At 44.0% G+C, this 24,032-nt stretch overlaps 1 protein-coding gene across 1 annotated transcript in view; it reads right to left on the bottom strand.

Annotated features, from left to right (window-relative positions):
* The window catches only part of LOC109382734 (adenylate kinase 7), an 83,825-nt gene that overhangs the window by 11,258 nt on the left and 48,535 nt on the right, over window positions 1-24,032 (bottom strand). Inside the window, exons 9-17 of the mRNA XM_019642456.1 lie at window positions 20,714-20,794; window positions 17,179-17,267; window positions 15,039-15,129; window positions 14,145-14,222; window positions 13,044-13,193; window positions 9,563-9,691; window positions 7,291-7,423; window positions 1,096-1,224; window positions 782-850 (exon numbers count right to left, since the gene is read on the bottom strand). Coding sequence (XP_019498001.1) covers window positions 782-850; window positions 1,096-1,224; window positions 7,291-7,423; window positions 9,563-9,691; window positions 13,044-13,193; window positions 14,145-14,222; window positions 15,039-15,129; window positions 17,179-17,267; window positions 20,714-20,794 — 949 coding nt within the window. The remainder of the gene's footprint in view (window positions 1-781; window positions 851-1,095; window positions 1,225-7,290; window positions 7,424-9,562; window positions 9,692-13,043; window positions 13,194-14,144; window positions 14,223-15,038; window positions 15,130-17,178; window positions 17,268-20,713; window positions 20,795-24,032) is intronic.

The raw sequence follows: 24,032 nt of genomic DNA, 5'->3' as shown, positions 1-24,032 counted from the left end.
CAGCTGTAAGAATTAATGAAGGGTAGGAGGTGGGGGGAGGTGGTCCTCCCCTTCCCTGACACAACCTTTGATAGTTACGTTGCTGAAAATAGCTGTTCTCGTATTTACCACCTGACCAAAAATTATCTCCTATGATTACACCTCACGCAAACTGATTAAAAAAAAACAGAGAGAGAGAGAGAGAGAGAGAGAGAGAGAGAGAGAGAGAGAGAGAGACAGAGAAACTTCTAAAGTTCATGGCAAGGGCATAAGAAATGCCTGGTAGTTACTCAGCAATTCTTTTTTGTGCAGTAAGTTGTTTATGCTTCTCTTTCAAGGGTACATTGTGAAATCCCGATGTTGACGTGTGATAGAATAAGCTTGCCGTGGAGTTCACAGTGAATGGAAAAGCTTTTTACCTGCCCTGACTCAGCTCTGGATTCTGACTGCTTTCTGGGGAAGGTGATGGCATGGCTGGCACCTGAAGCTGGTAGGAACGGCAGTGATCCCGTCCCTGGCGGTCTTGCCAACTGACACAGATCAGAGCATCACCAGATGGGCCTTTTGATTTGTTACAGGCGAGGGCAGCAGAAAGGAACATCTCTCAAGGAACCTTAACATCCCTGATATTTACCCCCAATGCATTCTTTAGTTCGAAAGTTTGATTTTAATTGTATCGTTTGACTTTTTTCCTGGGGAAAAAAAAGACTGCCTTATTAAATTCAAAAAGATTGCTTTGGTACAAAGAGATATCAAGTGGCATTCCTTTAAACACGACCTTGGAGACATATTTTAAACTTACCAGGTATGGTTAACTTATCAAAGGGAAGCATTTTGCCTCTGACTTCTTCCTCCTCCTCCTCGTCTTCTTCTAATAAAGCAAAATATACATCGTCATGTTTATTATACATAGTATTACTCTGTATAGCTCAAAAAATTAAAATATTTTAAGTAGCAGTCACTAAGAAAAACTAGCCATAAATGGGAAAGCATGTGTTTCCAACATAGTCCCTCTGATTTTTTGTTTATTTTAATCAAGTGATTATTACTCTGAACAGTAAAGTTGCAACTTATCTGAAAGTAAATGCTCAAAATACAAGGATCACTCAAACTTACGGTTGAACAGGTCTTTGGCTTGATCATAAGTCTTTGGGAATCCATCCAAAATGTACCCTTGATTCCTGCAAGGCATCGATTTTAGTTTTTCTCTTACAAATCTAATCACATATTGATCTTCCAGACGGCCTAATTAAAAAAAAAAAATATATATATATATATATAGCCATGGAATCACATTGTACATAGGAGTTACCATATTTCCCCGAAAATAAGACCTAGCCAGAGAAGAAGCCGTAGCATGATCCCTCCAGGATATGGAGGACACGCACCCCTCACATGAGGGTTTTATGACCTGTTTCAGGGAGAAGGATGCCTTTTCCACAAACTCCTTCAGCTTAAATATTCAGTATGCCCAGGTGCCATATTTTGGCACCTAAAACCATGCGAGGGCTTATTTTCCAGCTAGGTCTTATTTTTGGGGAAACAGGGTACATCGTAAAGTCATCTTAAAAATTGTTGCATAATCAGAGTTACCACTGAAAATCCCTTATTTTTCCATCAAAGTGAAAACCATGTGGTTTTGTATTTGAAACATGACACACGAATTCTAGCGCACACCCAAGTAGGAGCACCTCAGGAGTTGTCTCCAAGGAAGGACAGAAGCAAATGTTGATGTCTGCCCTTCCAGGATGTCTTTTGTGGTCGCAGCTTTTGGGTGAAGTTGAAAGCAGAGTAAGTGGAGGAATCTAGAATGTTCTTACTTAACAGTAGGGTTTACTGAATTCTCTTTTGATATTACACCTCTATAACCTTAATACACAATGATAAGTGCTTCGGTTGTGTAAATGAAGTGAGTGGTATTCATGTACATTGCTGGCACACAATTTATTAATAGCTGGTGCTCCATAAACGTTTGCTGCTGCATTTGAAGAAAAAGCAAGCTTGATCTGACCCTCAAAAGCACTGATGTCTTTAAAGCTGCAAGAGAGAACGTGGTCCTGCCCTTCTCCTTGTCTTCCCCAGCTGGCCTGCTTTTCTGACCTTGGCCCCACTGGACAGTCCCCTCTGAAGCCTCTTGCAATTGCTTGGGGAGGCTGAGGAGGTGGTTTGTCCTAAAAGTGGCAAAGATGTAGGTGGTTAAAGATGTAGGAATTCACTCAGGCCTCCCCAAAATGTGCCACTTTGACCTGTGAACTATTTTGAGCTGAAGACAATCAAGACCCTGCAGGCTCATGAGAAACTTTTACCTTCTCTCCCTTAAAGAATTTAAATTAGGAGCCTTGCCCATCATAAGGGTTCTCACCAGAAATAACTGGTTTTTTTGTTTGTTTGTTTGTTTGTTTTTACCAATTTATATGGCAGGGCAAACCACTAATTACTGAGCATCTGCTCTTATCGTCCTGTGAATGACCTTCCTCCCTCTTGAAGGAAGGCAATTTACCTCATCCTTAGCTCCGAATGTCATATATATATATATATATATATATATATATATATATATATACCCCATTTTGTCTTTTTGTCTCTGAACCCCTCATGTATGCAGGGTCTCTGACTCTCTTATGTATGTGGGGTTCCCATGCGTATGTAGATAATTAAAGTGGGTTATTTTCTCTTGTGAATCTGTCTCTCACGTAGATTTAATTATTAGACCAGTGGAGAGAACCTAGGGGGTAGAGGCAAGTTTCTTCCTCCCCGACAAAGACAATACGATGCAGCTCCATCGCAATGTCCAATTACCATTCCATCATAATTATTAAACAGCTATCATGTCCAAGACGCTGCCCTTACATTGCCGCACGGATACATTACATTTACGTAAGTTTGACAAGTTTGAGAAATTGCTCTCTGGAGCTTTTTCTAGAGTAGTACAATACTTCCAGTTTATGGGTGGGTCTATAAGATAAAATGAATAGTTTTTGGCCTCTTTTGATCACTCTATCAATGACAATAAAATGATCTCATCAAAACACCTCCCCTTTCTTTCTTCTACCTTTCTTTGTCACAGGGATCATTAAGCAGTAACGGATTGAGAAAATAATCATCTTTCAGAAATTTAAATATTATGACAGGGACAAAAATAACCAGAGGTGTTATTTAGCATAATGAAGTTCCTTGAAGTGATTTGACATTACTTTCCAGTAAGGTTCACAGTGGTGCAAAGATACAAAGTCAAATTAAAAAAAAAAAATCAAGGGATTCACTAACACTCAGAGACGAGTGCTGTTTGAGCACTACACTTTTAATTTTCAAAGGCTTGCTAGGTAAGGCAAAGGCACAGACTCAGAAACCCAGCTTCCGTCCCCCTCCATGCATGCCTTGGTTTATTTCAGGCAGTGAGCTTTGCCGTTCATTTCTGTTTGCTTCTAACAGTAAGTGTTCAGTATGCAAGAAAGGGCCTCCCGGAAATTTATGATCATTGTGGAATGTGAGTACACAAAGGGCCAAGCCCAAGTGTGTTTCTCTAGAGAGCTGTGACCGCCTATAGATAGACCCAGGGCCAGTGTTGAGCTCCTTGGAAGAAAACTGTCACTTCTGCTTTAAAATGAATGGGCACAGCCCTACTGGGTAGCCTTTAAAACACCACACAGCTTTTTATTTTTATTTTTTTAATTTTAAGTCTATCTTTCAAATGCTAATAGTAACTGATATTCATAATTACTAAAACACTGTTTAAAAATAGGCAGCTGCAACTAAGGTGTTTTCTTTTTTAAATAAGAAACTGCTAAACTCAACAATTCTTTCAAATCTTATAAATATCATCACCACGAATGGCCATGAAGGAACATTGTGCATTTCCTTCAAAGGGCTAAGTGCTAGAGGGAGAACAGCTCTTAGGAGAACAAAGAAAAACTCTCAAAAATCTCAAAAAAAATTATACCAACGTTTTAAAGTAATCCATGCACAGTATAGGCACTGTCAAGTTGATACATTGACATGTTTTTCCTCCCAACTTTTTTTTTTTCAAATTCATAAACATAGTTTAAATAGTCCAACCATCACTCAGCATTCCATCAACTAGATTCAATAATTCTATAACACTTTGGAAATTCATAAAGGGAGCACGAAGAATCTATAACTAGCACACTTGGTGGTTTAAGGAAGTCCCTATTTCAGCCTCCCTGTCAGGGGCCCATGGGAGTGGAACTGTGGGCAGACACAGAGGTGCCTCACTGCAGGATTGCGAAATAGGTCTTACTGGAATCATTAGAATCTTATGGTAACAAACTGGGTCATGAGGGACAAATGAGCTCACCTCTGCGTCCTCGTACTGTGAGATTTCTATGTGGGCCCATGCAGGGGGTTCAAAGGTCTTGTTTTGTTCAATCATAGTCAAGGTCCACTTTCTAGATTCTGGTAAATAGGACTAAGAAGGATTTGGGGACAAACGTGAGGAAGAAAAAAAACACCTTCCTCAGGTTAAAGGCGGTTGGTGAACTACTCCAGTCGCCAGTCTTGTAGGAAGAGGGTGTGTGGGTGGGCATACCAAAGGAGGAGTCGGGAGGGGAGTGCTGCTTGCTGTTCTGAGGACGTCCCCTTCCCCAAAGACCACTTCCTCTGCTCCCTCCCAGGGCCCCCCTGACACAGGCTCCTGAACAGAGGCTGCCTCCAAGGACAGGCCCTTCCTGAGCTTGGGCGAGGACGACACAGTGACCGCTCTCAGCTGGGCAGGGTCTCTACTATAATTCTATGTGTTCACCTCCCCGGGGCATGGAAAGAGCCCAGTCAGTACCTCACACCATCCCATTACATGAAGTCCTTGGATAAGACTTTGGGGTGGTTGCAAAGACCAATCACAGTCTCTGCCCGTAAAGACTGTCCAGTGTTTGTCTTGTTCAGTTAGCTTGAATGCTGGAGGTTCTTGCCTCTCTTCTAGGGGCGGCACTGTTCACTGCCCCCCACCCCACCCCCCGCACCCTCTTTCCGGCTTAAAGTGTATGTACACAAGGCCATGCACACCTGTGGATTCCTAACAATCCCAGTCCCCCACCCTTTACTTATTTATGTATGTATGTATGTATTTATTTATTTATTTATAGAATTTTTACAAGCATTTATTCGAGCCAAACTGATGGCGTGTGGGGAGACTAGGCCTCAAATGCCCCTCCTCCACACTTTCGTGTGGCCGGACCAGATTTCCTTCTACAGGTATCCTCACAATGGACTGTCTTATCCTCGTTTTCTTCCCCTCCCTCAAATGATGGTAGCAGTACTCTGTTAGACTCTAAACCAGAAGAGTGGCCCCCAATGTCTCATGGTTGAGGCAGAGGCAGTGTACTAGCTCAAAGAAATTAATCTGTGTTTTCTCTGGGCACCTTTTCCTTTTCCTTTAGGAGACCTCTCTAGGACTCTAAATTGCATTTCCTCCCGGCCGTGTCCACACCAAAGCAGACAGCAAGACTCACCATCAGCTGGTTTACGTAGATGCTCAGTGTATGCAAACAAAACCATTCTCTCCCACCCCCTACCCCCCAACCCCACCCCAGGAAAACCAGATTGGTGTGGCCTCGGGGAGGAGGGGAGGAGGGAGAGGGTGGCCTGGACTTCAGAGTAAGGTGGAGAGGGATCAGAGTCCTTGAAGATGGTGGCTGGGAAGAGGACCGCCCTGAGGGGCATAGGGTGGGGGCCAGAGACCGGAGGTTGGAAGGGTCGTCAAGAGCAGCACTTCCCGGGCCTGCTGAGTGGCTCAGTTGGTTAAGAGTGCACTCAAGAGTGCGAGCTCTGAGCAACAGGGTCACCGGTTTGATTCCTGGCCTGAGCTGAGCGGCCGCTAAGCTGCCAACAGGTAGCAGGATGGCTCAGCTAAAAAACAAATAAAAAAGAGCAGCATTTCAGGGGCCCGCAGTGGGCAGTCCTCAGGGCAAGGTCCTCAGTGGCCACGTCTCTGTCACCCAGGGCCAGTTTACCCAGACCAAGCCTGGAGGATCAGAAACAGCCACCAGCCAGAAGGAAGAAGCGGAGTGAAGAAACCAATCATGCTCGCTAGGAGGGTGAGGGGAGAAACTATTGGATGAAAGTCCAAATGTTGATTACACACTGGACTGGTCTCTAGGCAATACTAGTATAACCAGTTTGGTGGAGGATCTCAACTGTCTAAGGATAAAAATGAAATGTTTTCATTTTTTTAGTAACTGCTGGCAGACTGTTTTCCTGCTGGGTAGTAAGCTCCTTTAGAAACATCTCAGTTCAAAACCTAGTTTGTGATTATTTGATTGGACTTCTTAAAGCATGACTAAACCATGAGGCTACTTACTCATCATCTAGGAGTTGCAGTGGGCCGAGCCTGAGATTCCATCCCAGGGTGGGGAGAGAAGGATTCCAGAGTCGGGGTTTACAGTGACAATTTACTAGGATGAGTTTGTTCAACAAACTGGTTAAATTTACCAAGTGAGTATGGACGAAAAAAAGGATGATCTGATCATAAATTCCTACCTGGACGGGTCATGGTGGGGAGTCACACCCCAGGCCTAGAACTTCTTTACTGAAAGGTGTTAAGCAAGCCTTGTCCATGGTTCTTGTGCATCCAGGTTCACTCACCTTTGAAATAGCAGAAGCAACACCCCTGAAGGGGGTATTAACCCCCAAGAGAGCACATAATCTGGTTACCTGTCCTGTAACCTGATCCCCTCCTTGCTTCCTCCCACCTCCATGCCATCTTCCTTATGTCCCTACCTTAATCTCAAATGCATAAAAGAAGGTGCAAAAGTGTTATTCTCGGAAGCATTTGAGATCTTGCTCCCTGGGATACGTCATCAGTTTGGCTCAAATAAACTCTAATAAAAATTCTCTACAGGTTTGGATGTTTCTTATGTTGACACGAGTAAGAATATTTTCCCATTTATTGGCATTTCGTCCTGCATGAATTATGGGTATATGTTATTCATCGATTTTTTTTTCTATAGTAAGATTTTAATGATTTCCTTATTAGTTTGCCTGAGCGTTTTATGTATTAAGGATATTAACTTTGTCACAGTGGTGGCAAATATTTTTTCCTGGTGTGTCCATTACCTTTTAATTAAGTATTTTTGATGCTTATAAAATATGACTACACATTTGATCTTTTTTTTTTTTTAACTTAGGTAGAGCTTATGATCAATCACTAAGATGTTAAAGGGGCTTTTTTTTCCCTGGTGGGTGAGATTATAAGTGAAATTTCTTGTGGTTGTTATAAAAATGTTGTGCTGTTTACCTGGAAAAAAAAAACCAAAAACACTTAACAGGACCAGTGCAACCCTGTGCTCTGTGTGTTACCTGCGTTCTGCTCCATGCTTTCCTTGACGTCATCCAAGAGCTCCTGTGCGTCGTCCACATTCTCCATACTCTCCTCTTCCTCCTCTTCACCTTCTTCTCCTTGCCCTCCATCTTTAGGTGCCACGATGGCCTCCTGCAGACCACAAGGATATTCCAATTGGATGATGCCCTGTACTGATTAGCTACTCACGAATCACCTGCCAAGTGGTGCTAGGAAAGGCTGGCACCCAAGTCGGGAATGCACTCCACCCACAGGACAGGCGGCCTACAAAAGTCAGGCTGTGTGCACCTGCCACGATGGATGGGAGCCTTGAGATTTTTCTTGCTCTATTTTAGGAGAATCATCTATTTCTGTGCTGATGCCAGAACTGCTTAAGAATCAACACTTTTAGGGCCGACCGAGTGGCGCGTTGGTTAAGAGCTGGGCTTGGTTCGGATCCCACATGGACCAGTGATGCTGCGCCCTCTACAGCTAAGATGGTGAACAACAGCTCAACCTAGAGCTGGGCTGCCATTAGTCACCGGGCCAGTGAAGCAATGTCCTGCACAACTAGACTGAAGAACAAAACGACAGCAACTTGTCTGTTCCCCTTCCCCCAATTCCCCAGCGCTGTTTCCCCTCCCGCAATTCCCCAATAAAATCTTTAAAAAAAGAATCAACACTTTTCTAGGTTCCAGGTAATACCTTACTTGAAGGACACATGTTTTGTAGAAATCAAGACTTAAAAAACAAGTTGATTGGAGGTAGAGAGGTGTTTAAAAAAGAAGCAACAGGGACGGCCGAGTGGCTCAGTTGGTTGAGTGCGAGCTCTGAGCAACAGGGTCACCGGTTCGATTCCCACATGGGCCAGTGAGCTGCGCCCAAGCTGAGCTGCCACAGGTGGCAGGATGGCTCAGCTGGTTAGAACACATGCTCCTAACAACAAGGTTGCTGATTTGACTCCAACATGGGATGGTGGGCTATGCCCACCCACAGCTAAGATTGAACACGGCACCTTGAGCTGAGCGGCTGCGAGCTGCCAACGAGTGGCCGGATGGCAAGCTGGACTTGGAGCTTAGCCAGCAGCACCCTCCACAACTAAGACTGAAGGACAACAACTTGGCTGTTCCCCTTCTCCAATTCCCTAATAAAATCTTAAAAAACAAAAACAAAAACAAAAAAGAAGCAACAGGGTCAGGGCAGAGTCCCTTGTCCACAGGACGGCAAACCAAGACTCCAAGACTTAGTTGCAGTTTTAGCCCTTCTCTGGAATGTGACCTTAAACCAATCACTCTGGAATTTCATGATCAACCCTAATGAGGCAATCTGGCTGACAAAACCCCTGACCTCCTCCTTCCAAAGAAAAGAAACAATCCTTTTTTTTTGCTGATAACTTTCTTGTCCCACCCAATTTCTGCCTATAAACAGCCTTCCATGGTGCACAAATTCTCAAAGCAACTCTCCACTTGCTAGGGTGCTGTGGGATTCATGAATCATTCAGTACAGCCAATTAGAGCTTTAAATTAAATTTACTTGGCTGGATTTTGTTATTTAACAGAGGGAAGGCAGGGCACAGAGGATGTTTAGGGCAGTGAAACTACTCACTGTATGATACTGTAATGATGGTGATGTGTCATCATACATTTGTCCAAACCCATAGAATGTACAGCACCAAGAGTAAGCTATGGACTTTGGGTGACAATGACAGGTCAATGTCAGTTCATTGATTGTAATGCATCACTCTGGAGGGGGGATGATGGTAATGGGGGCGGCTGTGCATGGGAGGGGTAGGGGACATATGGGAAATCTCTGAACTTTCAATTTTGCTGTGAACCTAAAGTTGCTCTAAGAAAATAAAGTCTTTCTTAAAAAAAATCCTTAATAAATAGTCTGATAGTACCCTGAGAAACATAGATCAGGAATTTTTTAAAAAACTAAAAATTCTCCAGTCAACAGAGAGGATGCAAGATATATTTTGAGCAACAGCAGGAGGCAGACTACTGGGATGTTGGAAAAGTCATGATGCATTTTTGCAATGAAAAACATAGAAAAAATATGTCATGACTTTTCCAACAACCCAATGAATTTCAAGGGCAACCCATGAAAGATGCTTGCATCTCACAGAGGAAAGCCCCATGGAATCAGGTGTTTTCCTAAGGGGGGGGCCGACAATAAAATCTTAACAAATATCTTTGTAGGATGTCATGTAAAATGAACGGCTTCCTTATTACAAGACCAAGAAAAGCATTTTTCAAACATTAAAATTCCCCACAAAGTAGTTAAAAGTGGTACCAGTTTTGCTATGGCTTCGGAAATGACGTCCTTTAGTTTAACGTGATGTAGTTTGTAGTGCTTGGACAATACCTCTGCCACACTGGATTTCCCCACAGCAGGAGGACCAAGAATGCATATTTTGATGGGCTGCAAGAGGAGAATAGGGATCATATAGCGAGCTTTGAGCAGTCTGGTGCTAGACACAGTGTTTTTTATTCTGGGGCTGTGCCTTGTTGAGTCTCTGGGTCCTGTTGGCTAAACCTAAACGCCAGTCACTTCCTCAAGGTATTTAATCAGCGCCTACTGCATGCATTGGTCTGGCCTCGGAGAATAAGACACTCAACAAGATGTGCTCAGGAATTCCTCAAAAGTACTAACCAAAAAAGGACTTGAGCAGTACATGCTACCGGCTTCACGCTTTCTGCATTACTCTTGTAAAGATAACCAAGAAATAGAATAATTTTTGGTCTGGGGTAGACAGTGCTCAATGCATTGCCTCATGAATATAGTTTCAGGACTGAATTTGGTCTTTAATTATCCTTTCTTTTTTTAACACAATTCCAGTTTTAAAAAATACACTCATTAAAAAACAAGTGCCATTCCTTCTGCTGAAAAATGTGCTTGCATGTTAAAGAAGCTCTGTCACATTCATAACCAACGAGTAAATGTTTATTTCTAACAGAAACGAAAATATCAGTAACAAGTACCGGTAGTCATTTCTTTCAAAATGGTCCAAATGGTGGTAAAATGGAAGCCCGGTATTTTGCAAGGCAAATTTAAAGAATTTTTAACTTAAAATTTGTTTTTAAATCATGCGAATGAAAAGAATTCCCATTGGCAGCGTGTCCAGTGCTTAAAGATTACATAATTTCATCCACGAGGTTGGTTATCATTGTTATTACCACCACTTGTCAGACAAGGAAACCAAGGCTGTGAAGGAAATAAGCAGACCCATGAGCTCACCTTAACCAGGCAGAAACCCGAATGGCGGTGTATTCATTTATAATGAGAAGTCTGAGTACCACTGAACTCAGGGCACTCTGAGCGTACATGGTACATTTACTCCGTCAGGGCAGACAAGCACGGCAGGCCGCCTGATGAGCTTTGATCAGAACAAGGCAAGACAGATGAAGGGACCGTGCGTTGCCATCAGGTCAAGGTGGACTGATGCCCCCATCTCTGCAGCTACGACGGCTTTGCTTTGCGAAAGGGACTGGGATATCGTGGAAGCCCTGGGCTTGACGCTTCATCTTTGTGGACGCCACTGCCTACATGGCCCACTTGTGTTTCCTCTTCTATCTGCTATGCCGAGCAATGCCCTCAGGGGTGGATAAGCTGGTACATTTTTAGATATGCTCATTCCTTCTACCACAGTCTTGTCCAGTCTTGCTCATCAGGGACCATATGGTCTTTTCATCTTTACAGCTGACTCCCAGAGGAAAACACTAGTCTAACCTCTTGAGCTGGGTGGGTGTGTGCCTCAAAAGAGTCTCCAAGTCCAGCCACCATGAGTTTCTCAGGTGCTTGGACAGGTCGTTGTTTCTTTTGCTGAGCGGTACCGTATTTGCCGGCGTATAAGACGACTGGGCGTATAAGACGACCCCCTAACATTTCCACTCAAAATACAGAGTTTGTTATATACTCGCCGTATAAGACTACCCCCTCTTCCGCACACCTTCCACACACCAAATAAAAGGTAAAACAATATCAGATTTGATTTGGCCCACTGAAGTGCAAACAAGCGTATTGTATTTCGTGTCACCACATAACCGTTTTGGCGATGTTGAGCCACCATGTCTGCTACATGTTTTTCGAGTTCTGGCCAGTGTGGGGTGCCTCTTCTTAATGCACACTTACCCCTTGGCATACTCTTTAATGCTTTCTCATTTGATTTCCAGTCCCGAACCATCTTTTCTGTTACTCCATGTTGTCTTGCAGCAGCACAATTATTCTTTTCCTTAGCAAAGTTTATAACTTTCAGTTTAAAATTTGCATCATACTTCTTTCTTTTGGCTGGTGCCATGATAGGGATGATAGGGGTTTGACTGGTCGACATTTTCTATGCTGTACTGTACAATGGTGCAGTATTGTGGTTGGCTGTTGGCTGTATACAAAGCCTGATTTGATTGGTCCCTGCTCCCTGTTTGCCCGCCCTGTCACTATAGCAGTCTGGTCCACCCTTGCATCAGCATCTCCCTGGGACCTCACTAGTGTGCAAGTGCGAGCTCTTCAACATTCTAACAGGCACCATGATAGCGCAAAATCGCGAATCTTCAATGCATATGTAAAGAAATATACGGTAACCCGAATTTACCACACTCACAAAATCGCACACAGCCGACCATACACCCAGTATGGTATCGCGATTCGCGATTTTGCGCTATCATACTGGGTGTATGGTCGGCTGTGTGCGATTTTGCGAGTGTGGTAAAATCGCATAACAGCAAAATCGCATAACAGCCGAGCATACACCCAGCAGCGCTGCTGATGCCTGAACGGTATGTGGAATGAAGTGGGCGCATCGGGAGGCCACTATGGCACGGGGCAAGCACTATGGGCAGTCTATCTGAAGTGTACCTGGCGTATAAGACGACCCCCCACTTGGAGGCATATTTTTCAGGGCCAAAAAATCGTCTTATACGCCGGCAAATACGGTACATCTTTTACTTATTCTTCACCAGGCATGTTTTTCAGGAGAATATGGTTCTTAGGATACAATGGCGATATCATACTTGTTGCCTGAAAGTTTCCCACGCACAGTAGTGATTATAATTATGACGGCACCTGTTACTCAGATGCAATCTACAGTTTCCAAACCATTTTCTCACATCTTACCCAGTTCTGTCTTTGGACTGCTTCTGTGGAACAGATCCAAAGGTCTGGGCCAGTGCTACATTTACCTGATTGCAGAGAGGGGCTTAGGCCATTCTTGCTAAGTTTGCATCCTAGCTTGTTTGAATCCCTAACTAGCTGTGTGACCTTGAAGAAATTGCTCCATCTCTCTGAGCTTTGGTTTCCACATCTATAATATGGAGATAAGAACATCTACCTCGAAAAGTTGTGATGATTAAAATGACCAGCAAATCTCCCAGCCAATACAATCAAAGTAATAATCAGACTTCTTCCATCTCCTCCCTACTCTTTCCCATATGTGTTCCCACGGCTGAAACAGGCAGACCAGTGAGGCACCTGATTTTTCTCCTTATATAGACAACTCTGTGACAACCAGTCTTGAGCTTACTATTACGTTCAATGTGTGTCAAGCATGACAGTCATTATCTACATTAACTTAAAATTTTTAACATTCGGTTGACAGTATTAACAAAATATACGTGTAGATTGTCAGACCCGAAAAAATGGGTCGTATCTGAAAAGGGACTTGAATATAGAAATTTGGACATTTCAGAAAGGAAATACTTTCATTGATACAATTACACTGAAAGTTTCATTTACTTTGCATAAATCAGAGTTGAAACAGGGAATGAATGCTTATAGTTACCAATAATCCTCGGTTTTGCTTGTACTCTTTGAGGATACTGTTGATATTTTCCACAAATCCTGATTGGGCAACCCATCGAATGTTAAAATTCTCCTTCACAAACAGGGTTTCCATTCTCAAGTTGACCAGTAAATGGTCAATATTCTCTTGCTAAGAGAAAAAGGCACATTAGAAATTTGTCTCTCTCTTTTTAAGTCTTGACAGTTATAACAGACCCAAATCACTGCAGTTATTTTTTTTTAATTTTATATGAATTTATTTAAGTTTTTTTTGTTGTTGTTTTTTTTTGAGCCAAACTGATAACAATGCCAGGAAGCAAGACCTCAAATGCTCCCACCGCAGTTGTTAGAGAAAATATATATACGTTCACTAATCATGCAAGTCAAATAATGCAGCACCAAGTGTCGCCTGCTCTGATACTCTTTGATCCTTCTAATCTCTGCCCACCTCTGCTCTCTCGTGATGAGCAGTGGTCATCCTGACTCCTGTAGTTACACAAGCAGCTCAAAGGGTAAAAAGATACCACAAGTCCCAGTGTGAGGTTTCTTCCTAAAATTTTAAAATTGTGTCTACTTTTTGAATAGTGCGGTTCAAAATCCAAGGGGACAAAAAGCATAGATGAAAACGCTCCCTTTGACGTCCATCGCTGCCACCCACCCAGCTCTGCTGCTCAGAGGTAACCAATGATAACAGTTCTTCTGGAAACATTCTCAAATGCAGTGTTCTGACCAGTTTATTCCTAAAAAAAAGTTACATCCTACAGCTAGCTGGGAGAACACATGGCATGACTAACAAACACAGAATTGGTTTTTGTTGTGATGGATTCAGAATTCAGCCTCCTGTTCAAATTTTAGAAAAGGCCGAACATAATGGCACCCAGTGCTTGGGTAGCATTTCACATATCAGACAGCTTTCATATATGTATCCTGACCACGATCTCGGAGGGTTTTTCAGAAAAGACAAGAGGGAGTTGTTTTAGGGTGGACAGCTCAGGAACTGACATGAGCTTGGAAGCCAAGCATTCTGACTCCAAATCCCTCAAGAACCACTATGTTTAGGAAAAGGGTAGGAAAAAAAAAAAAGAATCTCTTTTATACTAACTGTCAAGTCCTTGGTTAGGAAAGCATTTTCTTTGGGCACTTTCTGGATTTTCCCAGGGCCAGTATGTTTGCTGATGCACTGTTAGAGAAAAATAGAAATGTTACTTGGTTTACCTGCAAGATTTTAAATATAAAAGTTCCCAAATGAATGTAAAACATCACTGAATACAAAAAAAAATTTGCAAAACAGAGGGGACGGCCCTGCAGGTATTCATTCATTTATTTGTTCTACACATATTTGATGTTCACCACTGCAAGCCAGGGACTGGAGAGAGAGAGAAGAGAAAGGCCCAATTCCTGCCCTCAAGGAGCTCCCAGTCTGAAAAGGGAGGCAGACGTGTGTATACAGATGTGTAATGTTTGCAGCTTGCAAAGGGGATGCTGGGAGTATGGAAGAAACATCTGGCCTGTTCGGGAGGAGGGAAGGAGGCAGGAAGGTGCAGAGGAAGACACCTGAGCTGAATCTTAAAGATGAGTGCGAGTGGCCAGGGCAGGAGAAGGCTAGCTGGGCTCCAAGGGGACTCTGGACTCGAGACGGAAGCCTCAGAGACCCAGAGCTTCTGAAAGCCACCAGCAGGTTTGGAGAACCTGACTATACCAGTACAATGAGGCAAGTGTCCACAGACACATTTTCGTGTTCCAGTGAGTGATCTGTGTGTGTGATCTGCAGTGGCCTTTCCTGCCATCTTCCATGCAGTTACTGGCGAAAGGTCCATTTTGGTTGTCACCTCCCAATACATACACTGCAAATGCAGATGGTGAGTTTGGTTTTAAGGATATTCTACTTTAGGAGCCCCCCCCACCCCATCTTGTTAGCACACCTGATTTCATAATTACATTTTAGGGGTTAAACGATTCAAGAAGGGCCACCAAATACGGGGGGAAATGGCTGTACCTTGACTAAGTCTTCCAGGGTATGGACAGACTCGTCTACGGCAACCAGGTAACGGAGCTTCGGCACGTGGTCTATTACATTTTGTATCACTCTGCAGACCAATGGGGACAATCATCAGAAGAGGGAAAAAGCCAAAGAGAAACAGTGAGCTAGACCTCACTGACCACCCCCAACCCCCCTCCCCGCCCCCGCTCCAGGGCCAGTCGCCACGGACCTCGGTGCTTTAGGAAGCGATCTCACTTCGTTTCTGACAAGGTCAGGGGTGGGATGATGATGTGTGCTATGGCTGAGCAAGCTGGGACAGGGGTAAGTGGCATTTCTCTGGCTGAGGGGCTCCAGGGTTTGAAGCCAGGTCCAGCCAGCTCCAGATCCGGCTGGTGTACTTCAGGGAAGCACCTGATCCCACAGGACTACCCTTGATAAAGTCTGCCCACTCAGACGCTCCTTTAAGTGGCAGGGCTTTGGAGTACATGTTTCACAAGGCAGACAGAGAGTCTGAGAAGTTCTGGCTTTCTTAAGGGAGTCACATAGCTCTAGGGACTGGACCTAAGGGTTTCTACCCTGGATTAACAAGGATCACCAACATTTCTGGGTGTTGAACTCTGTGGAGGCCGGGCTATGGGCTTTCCAAGTGCCATCCCATTGAATTCTCACAACAATCCTATCAAGTAGGGACTATTATTATCTTCCTCTCACAAATGAGAAGATCAGACACAGAGAGGTTAAGTAACATTCCCAGATTCACACAGCTGATGAGAGACAGACAGAGTAAGGATTGGACCATAAATGAAAGAATCCCAAAGAGACACAATAGAATAGAAGCCTATCGCAAGCCTGTCAATTCTACCTCCATTTCAACTTCTTTTTCAGTAAAATAAAAATAAAACGAATACGCACATCTAAATGTCCATTTCCCATTTATTTTATATTAAATTTTCAGACCACTTCATCCTTTAGTTTCTTCCTTTGTTAAATATTTTACAATCTTCAAGGAAACCTCTAGGAAAAGATGCTACTGAAAGGGGCCCTGAGTCCTGTAGTGGGAAGAATTTAACTCTCTAATGTCTGGAAGTAAGATATTAAGGACTAATGCTATGCTTTTTGTTTTCATAATGTAAAATATTCTCTCACATCTTTAAAAACTGATAACGTCATGATGTAAGGTCTCTGCAGAAAAGGGCACAGTTCAGCCCCTCCACATCCAGAGTAAATGTTGGAACAAACCTAGGTTTTGCATGGAGCCTGAAGCTTCTACAATTCAGGGGATTCTTTTTTTAAGAAAAATAATAAAAATGAACTTTAGGGCCTTGGAAGAGACCCACGCCTGAGGAGGGGTCCTGAAGTTTGAGCAGCATTATTTCCCAGTAAGTCTGTAAATCCCTCTGGGACTGTGGCCAATTCACTAGTGGTCAGTGGATGAGAGGAAGCGTGGAATCTAGAAACCAGAATCTCAGGGAAGAGCTGACACTGCTCCCTCCAGTGGGGCGCAGAAGGGGGTGGTAGAATAAAGCCCCTGGAACCCAAAATGTAGAACTGATGAACTTCCAAGCAAGTGAGCCGTTTCTTCAACCTAGTGTTTAAGCAGGGGAGGAGAGGGTGCTCTCCTCTGCAAAGGAGAGGGTGCTCAGTGTGTCTGAAAGAGTTAGGATACACTGTGAGTGTGAAAACCATGTGCCAATTTTACCTACAGCTGCCAAAACAAAAAACCAAACCAAACAAAAACAAAACAAAAACACTTCAGCTTTAGAGTTTGCAGTGTAATTTCTGGAATTTAAGTTGGTGGGCTGGATAGAGCAATTGCATCTGAGACATAAAAATAAGAAACTAGGTCCCCAGGATGAACATAACAAGTTCATTCTTTTCCAGAATTGGAAAACATGCTATTCTGCTGATAAAGTTTCTAAAAGATGAACCTGAAGTTGTCATTGGAAGCACGGAGCTTTTAGATGGTGGACGCTGTTTCAGCAAATGCAAAATGGAGATAATAACAGTACCTTCTGCATTGGGTTGCTGTGAAGAACAAGTGCAATATTACATGAAGGATCTTAGCACTTGGTAAGTGCTCCATAAATGTCCACTTATAAACACACATATTAGTCCATGAATTCTGGGGCAGTTGACTCTCTGGGAGAATACTTACCCTGCTAGATCAAGAACATGAATTGCTGGAATTACATTTGTTCCATCTCCAAAAACTGGTAATGCAGGGACCTCACCCAACCAAGCCATCTAAAAGAAAGGAAAGCAAAAGTATAGGTTCCCCATTATATGTAAATGATGATTACAACTCGCCTACAGAGCCACAGGCACCCATGAGATCTATGTGATGAAGTAATCATCAAATGAAGCCCCAAGGAGGTGTTTTGTAAATCAGCTCTGATGAGATCTATCAACTCCTATTAAGATAAATGAAGTGTAATCTCAGGGCTGACATACTTTTCAAGAAATCTATAATCTCATCAGCTATCTGTAGTAGTCACCTGTATATTACCTACTTACAGAAAGAAAATGCTTTCATAGGCATGATGACTTGGATTCTCACAAAAATTGAAATTAAAAATTAAAAGTACCCTGACTGGCTGGGCGGAATCATCATCAGTTCATGGTGAAATGCTTAGTAAAGTATCCTGCAGGAGGTTACACTTCTGATGAGTCCCTGCACCTGGATTTGAACCCTGATCCTCAGACTCCCAAATCCTTCTCTTTTTCCTTCAGTAAGTAGACAGTCTGGGTACCGTTTAACTGCCAGGTACTTAGTTATTGTAAATTGCTTTAAACAAGTGAAAGAGGTAGAGGTGGGGGCCAGAGCAGACCATTGAATCTTGTAAGATATTTTGGACTTTGGGAAAGCATTTAAGGGCTTTAAGCACTGAAGTGGCATCATTAGATCCCCTTTGCTGCCTTGTGAAGGAATGATGGGATGTAAGAGTCTACAAGGGGAGAGGGAGGCCACGACAGTGGTGCGGACAAAAGATGGCTTAGCTCAACCTGTGGGTGGGGAGCCAGGGGAGTGAGGTTGGAGAGAAGAGAGATATTGAGGAGGTTGGCTCTGCAGAAATTGGAGATTTTTGTGATGGTTGAGAAGGAGGAGGTGGGTTCTGGTTGGTGCAACTGGGTGGAAGGTGGTCTGATTTTCTGAGATTGCCCCTGGAGGAATTTTGGGGTGACTGTAGATAAACTTTGGATTTGTGAAACATCCAAATTGAGGTACCGAGTAGGCAGCTGGATCTACAGAGCTAGAACGAAGGAGGGAGAGCCCTGCTGGTGATTTAGGTTTGAGAGTCATTGGCACCCACCATGGGAATGGACAGACCCACTCAGGAAAAGAGTGCAGATGGAGAAGAGGGTCTAGGGCGGAGGCCCTGAAAATGCCAACATTCAATGGTCAGGCAGGTAAGGAGTAGCTGAGAATGGACAATGACAAAGAGCTTTCTTTAGCTTAGCCTCTTCAGTTGCCCTAACTCTTACATGAAAAAGTCAAACCAGGCCGGCCGAGTGGCACGTTGGTTAAGAGCTAGCTTGGGACGCCAGCTCTGAGCAGTAGGACCCCAGTTCGGATCCCACATGAGGGCCAGTGACACTGCCCTCTACAGCTAAGATGGTGAACAACAGCTCAGCCTGGAGCTGGGATGCCATGAGTCGCCGGCTATGGTGTAGGCTGCAGTGGGGCTGCAGTGGGCTGCCATAGCTACCATGTGTGGCCGGCAGCCAGCATGAGCAGCTGGCAGCCAGTATGAGCTGCCAAGAACCTCCATGAGAGGCCGTCCAGAGGCCGGTGACCGATCTGCCTCACCCGGGAAGAGCGCAATGATGGTGCCAACATGGGCCAGTGAAGCAACGTCCTCCACAACTAGACTGAAGAACAAAAGGACAGCAGCTTGTCTGTTCCCCTTCCCCCAATTCCCCAATAAAATATTAAAAAAAAAGAAAGTCAAGCCGACCAACCCTCTCTCGTCCACACTTGTCTAACTACTGCCTTCTTTCTCTATCCCACGTTACAGGAAAACTTCTCCAATACGTCTCTCTTCTCCCCATCCCCACTCCCCCTCTTCCCCTTCGGACCCTCTTGAATTTGCTCATATCAGGCTTTGGTCTTACCCAGTTTTAAAAATTCCGGTGGTCAGCTCTCAGGTTTCATGTTATTTGATTATCTGCAGCATTTGACACAGTCGTCATTGTTTCTGTTTAGAAACACTTTTTTCACTTGGCCCTTTCGACACTCCCCTGCTGTTTCCCCCTCCCCTCACTGGGCTTCCCTTCTCAGATTCCTTTCCTGATCCCCTCCCATCTCCTTGTAATCTCCAAATATTGGAGCTGGAGTGTCCCAAGACTCTGTCCTCGGTCTTTTCTCTTCTCCATGTTTATTCCCTCGGTGATGTCATCGAGTCCTACGGCTTTAAATACCACCCAAGTGCTGGCAGCTCCCAAGATGATACCTCTAGTCCAGACCACCTCTACGATCTCCAAACTCATGTCCGACTTCCTAGTCAGTACTAAACTTGGACGTCAGTCATCTCAAACTTAACACGTCTAAAGCTGAGCTCCTGAGTGTCCCATTGCACCCCGTAACCTGTTCTACTCTCCTTTGTCCCCATCTCAGCAAATGACAACTCCACACTTCCAGTTACTCAGACCAAAATCTTTAAAGTCAGCCTTTACGTTCTGTCACCTTTCCATCCAAGCTTTGAACCAATCCCATGACCTCTACCTTCAATACAGATCCAAAATCTGAGCAATCGTCCGTGTCTCCATCGCTTCCACCCAGGGCGCGGGCACTACCACCCCCTACCCAGCCTCCCTGCTTTGCCCTGGCCCCACTGTGCTACATTCTCAACCCAGTTTTAAGTTCTCCTCTTAAAACGTAAGCCACATGATGCCACTTTTGTGCTCAGCATAGTCTAATGGTTTTCCACCCCACTCAAAATAAGAGCCAAAGTCCTCACAGCGGGATACGGCTGGGCCCCATCGGACTCCTCCGTCACGTCCTGGACGTCATCGCCTACCATTCTCCCAGAGGCACATTGGTCTTTTTGCTGTTCCTTAGCTTAGCAAGCAGACGCCTGCCTCAGCTCTTTGCATGAACGGTTCCCACCACCTGGGGTGTTCTTTCCCCCAGGGAGCAGGTGAGTTGGCTCCCTCTCTGCCGTCCACTTTCTGCTCCAGCGTCCCATCCACTGCAAAGGCCTTCTTCAACCATCATGCAGAAGACATGACCTCCCGACCCTGGCGTTCTCTTTCTACCTTTTTCTGCTTCGTTGTTTTTCCATTTTATTTTTCAACATCTACACTTACTGGCTAATTTGTTTACTATCTCTCACTCTTCTTCTCCACCCGACCAGAATGTGAGCTCCCCGAGTGCTGGGACTTTATCATGTAACTGTATTGACAGCATCCACAATGGTTTCCAGCACATGGTAGGCACTCGATCAGTGTTTGTGTCTTGAGTGAAAGGAGGTCCATCTTTTTCTTTATTATCCTGAGGAAGGTGAATACAAGTTGGTAATAATGGGAAAGAAAAAGAAGAGGTTATGGCCTACCCCTACATTTACCTTAATTCCCTGCTATTTTCCTGGTATAGTCACACCTAGAAGCAATCAAAGCCATCTTCAAATTGTATAAACTTGCTGTAAAACACTTAAAACAAAAATCCTCGTAGACATTGAAAAAAGTCATACCTTAAAAAAAGAATGTAACATGCCTCCTTCCGCCCCATACTGAAGTCCGGCAGCAACGACATAAGTCGTGAATTTTTTGACCTATTAGGTAAAACACAGGGGAAAAAAGCAAAATGTATTATTATCAATCCTATTGAACCAGACTATTTTGGTGGTTAAAATGAGTATTTTAGGAAGTCTCATGACCTCTATCAGGCTACTAAGGTGTTTAGGATAGAAATAGCGTCCTCTAAAGCGGGGAATCGGTACCACCCACATGCTTCATAAATGCCTCTGACCACTACTAGAGCTGAAGTGAGACCCGTAATTAAATGAAAGCCAGAGCATTTCATTTGTGAAGACTTAATACCTCTAAGTACTATGTTGGGCAGCTGGGGGGAAAGGAGATATAAAAATCAGTCCTACCATGATAATCTTTAATTGCCTAGTAGGGGAGGTGGACAGGGCATATATAAAACCAAGGAGTTTGGTAATGAACCTTAATACAAGGATTGTAGATGAAATGGAATGTTCATGTCATCGGGGAGGAGTAATTTAGGTGCTGGGAGAATTAGACTCAATATTTAACCATTTAAAAAAGTTGTCATGGTATTGGCATCTCTACTGTGGGGAAAATGGGCTTTTCAGCATGTTGAAAAGCTAAGGCAGAGATGATACTACTTAGGGAAGCCTGGGCACTGATTCCTCTTCCTGTAATGCCCTCCTCCCGCATAATCCAATAACCATGTGGCTTCCATGATCTTGAAGTTAAAAACCCAGAGAGACTCATGTAATGGTTGGTTCAGTTCCTCCTGGATTGTTGATGTGAGGTCCAGTATACAAGGTGCAATGACCACCAGGGGTCTGTTGAGGTTCCAGCAAGCATTTGACTCACAGGCCAGCACAGGCTGCCCCACTGCAGACCAGACTTTTTCTCTTTGGTTAATTAAATTGGAAATTTAATCTTCCCTGAGAGAAAGTGATTTGTGTGTTGACTGGTCTCTTCTTGCTAATCCATCACCCAATCAAAACCCTGTGGCTGGCCTCAGAAGTAGAATTATCAATGAAGGCAACCCTTAACACCACTGTGAATAGATTTTCGGAAGGTTAGATGTTGGTAAGCTGAAGGGAAGAATGATGGAGGATGGAGCCCACAGAGAGGTGGGAAACCTCATGGTAGAAGAGGACTGGGCTCGCTGAGTGAGGTTTCTGAGGAAGAACTACATCACTGTAACTGGTCCACATATCTTTCCATCTGGACCAGGGGATAAGCCAGGCGAAGGCAAGGTGACCTAGTTCCCTGGCTTGTCCGGACTGTATTGGGTGACGTGATAACAGAAAATCCCCATAAGGATTTGGAAAGCCTTTGGGCTTGAGGTTGGTGAACACATGGAGATTCGGAGAGGGCTTGCAGAGGGTTTTGATGCTCCTTGCCCTCCCTCTTACCTTGCCCTAAAGATCTCTCCCATCTGGTTATTCCTGAGGTACACCCCTTTAGGATAAACCAGTGATGTAATAAGTACTAAATGTTTTTTTGAGTTCTGTGAGCCACTCTAGCAAATGAATCAAACCCAAGGTGTGTGTGTGTGTGGAGTCATTGGAGCCTCCAATCTATCAGGGTTGGTCAGAAGCACAGGTGACAACCTAATCTTGTGACTGGTGTCTGAAAGTTGGGGGGCAGGCAGTCTTGTAGGACTGAGCTCTCAACCTGTGGGATCTGATTCTATCCCAGGTAGGTAGTGTCAGAAATGAGTCGAACTGTAGGACACCCAGCTGGTGTCTGAGAATTGCTTCGTAGTATGGGAAAACCTGCCTCCCCACTCCACATATGCTTTAGAATTGAGTCCAGAATCTGTATCAGGAAAAGAGTTTCCCCTTTCTGCTCTAGGTAATATGGTGGATGAAAAAAAAATCTAAAACTTTTCTTATGTGGACGAAAAAGGGGTTCTACAGAAAGTAACCTCACAAGGTGACCTGATCATAAATCCCTAAAGGGACAGGTCATGGTGGGTAGTCACACCGCAGGCCTGTAATTTCTTTAGTAAAAGGTTTATTTTTGCCTTAAGCAAGCCCTGTCCATTGTTTCTGTGCATCCAGGTTAACAGACCTTTGGATAAGTGTAGCGGTTACTGGTCCAAAGTCTGTGTGCCCGATGCTTCAAAAGAAAATCCAGAGTTCAGGCTTCTGTTATGTCAAGGGAAAGGGAGAGGGGAGGGGTAAGAGGTGATGGACCACCGCAGACATCTGGGCACCAGCAGGAGCCTGAGGAAAACTGTGCTAGTTGATGTGAGTCTGGTCAGGAGGTTCCTGCAAATCTTTGGTAAACAATCATGGGTTTTGTACAAACTTCCCTTATCTCCTCTGGAGAGGTACCTTCTGTTAAACAGCTGTTTTTGTAAAACTCAAGCCCCAAGCAAAATTCCTCTAATGATTGGCATGTTTATATGCAAGACTGAGCAGAAGCTATTAGCCTGAAGGCCATGGGAACAAAGCTGGTTTGCAGAAGATGGAGTCAGAGAAAAGGAGCATTTTATACTCTGTTACATAATCATCCTCAAGAGAGCACATAATCTCATTCCCTGCCTTGCTTTCTCCCACCTTCATGTAATTTTCCTTACATCCCCTCCTTAATTTCAAATACATAAAAGAAACTGTAAAACTGTCATTCTCTGAAGTATTTGAGATCTTGCTTCCCTGCAATTATTGTCAGTTTGGCTCAAATAAACTTTTATAAAAATTCTCTACAGGTTTGGATGTTCTTACATTTACACCTACTACAAACACCTAGAAATGCCAAATAAAATGCCACTAGTATCTTTCTATGTATGGCAGTATTCTCAAGAAAATAAGAGGTGTTCCTAGGGGCTAAAAATTAAGGCTTGAAAATAAGAGTGCTGAGAGAGCTGATAATGTGGCAGCCCTGGGAAGTCATTGGTTTCTTAATTTCGGAGTGTGGGTTTTTCAATTCATATGGGTAGAGTAGACAAAGCGATCGATCTGGTAAGGTTAAGAGTTGGACCATAAGGAAGGATTCATCCACAATCATAGGGTGAACAAAGAAAAAATCCACCCCATGGCAGAGGGAGGGATCAAGCGAACATGTCAAACCCAGCCAAGGTTTTGGAAAGAAAAAAGAAAGCTCCCTGGAAAATTCTAACCTTGGCCTTGTACTTCTCAATGATTCGACTTTCTAATTTAAATTACCCGCTTAAGGGCTGGCCGAGTGGCACGTTGGTTGAGTTCGCTTAAGGGCTGGCCGAGTGGCACGTTGGTTAAGAGTTGGCTTGGGACGCCAGCTCTGAGCAGCAGGACCCCGGTTCGGATCCCACATGAGGGCCAG

The sequence above is a fragment of the Hipposideros armiger genome, unplaced genomic scaffold (assembly GCF_001890085.2).
Source record: "Hipposideros armiger isolate ML-2016 unplaced genomic scaffold, ASM189008v1 scaffold_69, whole genome shotgun sequence".
Taxonomy (NCBI): Eukaryota; Metazoa; Chordata; class Mammalia; order Chiroptera; family Hipposideridae; genus Hipposideros; species Hipposideros armiger.
This window is presented reverse-complemented; position numbering and strand designations above follow the sequence as displayed.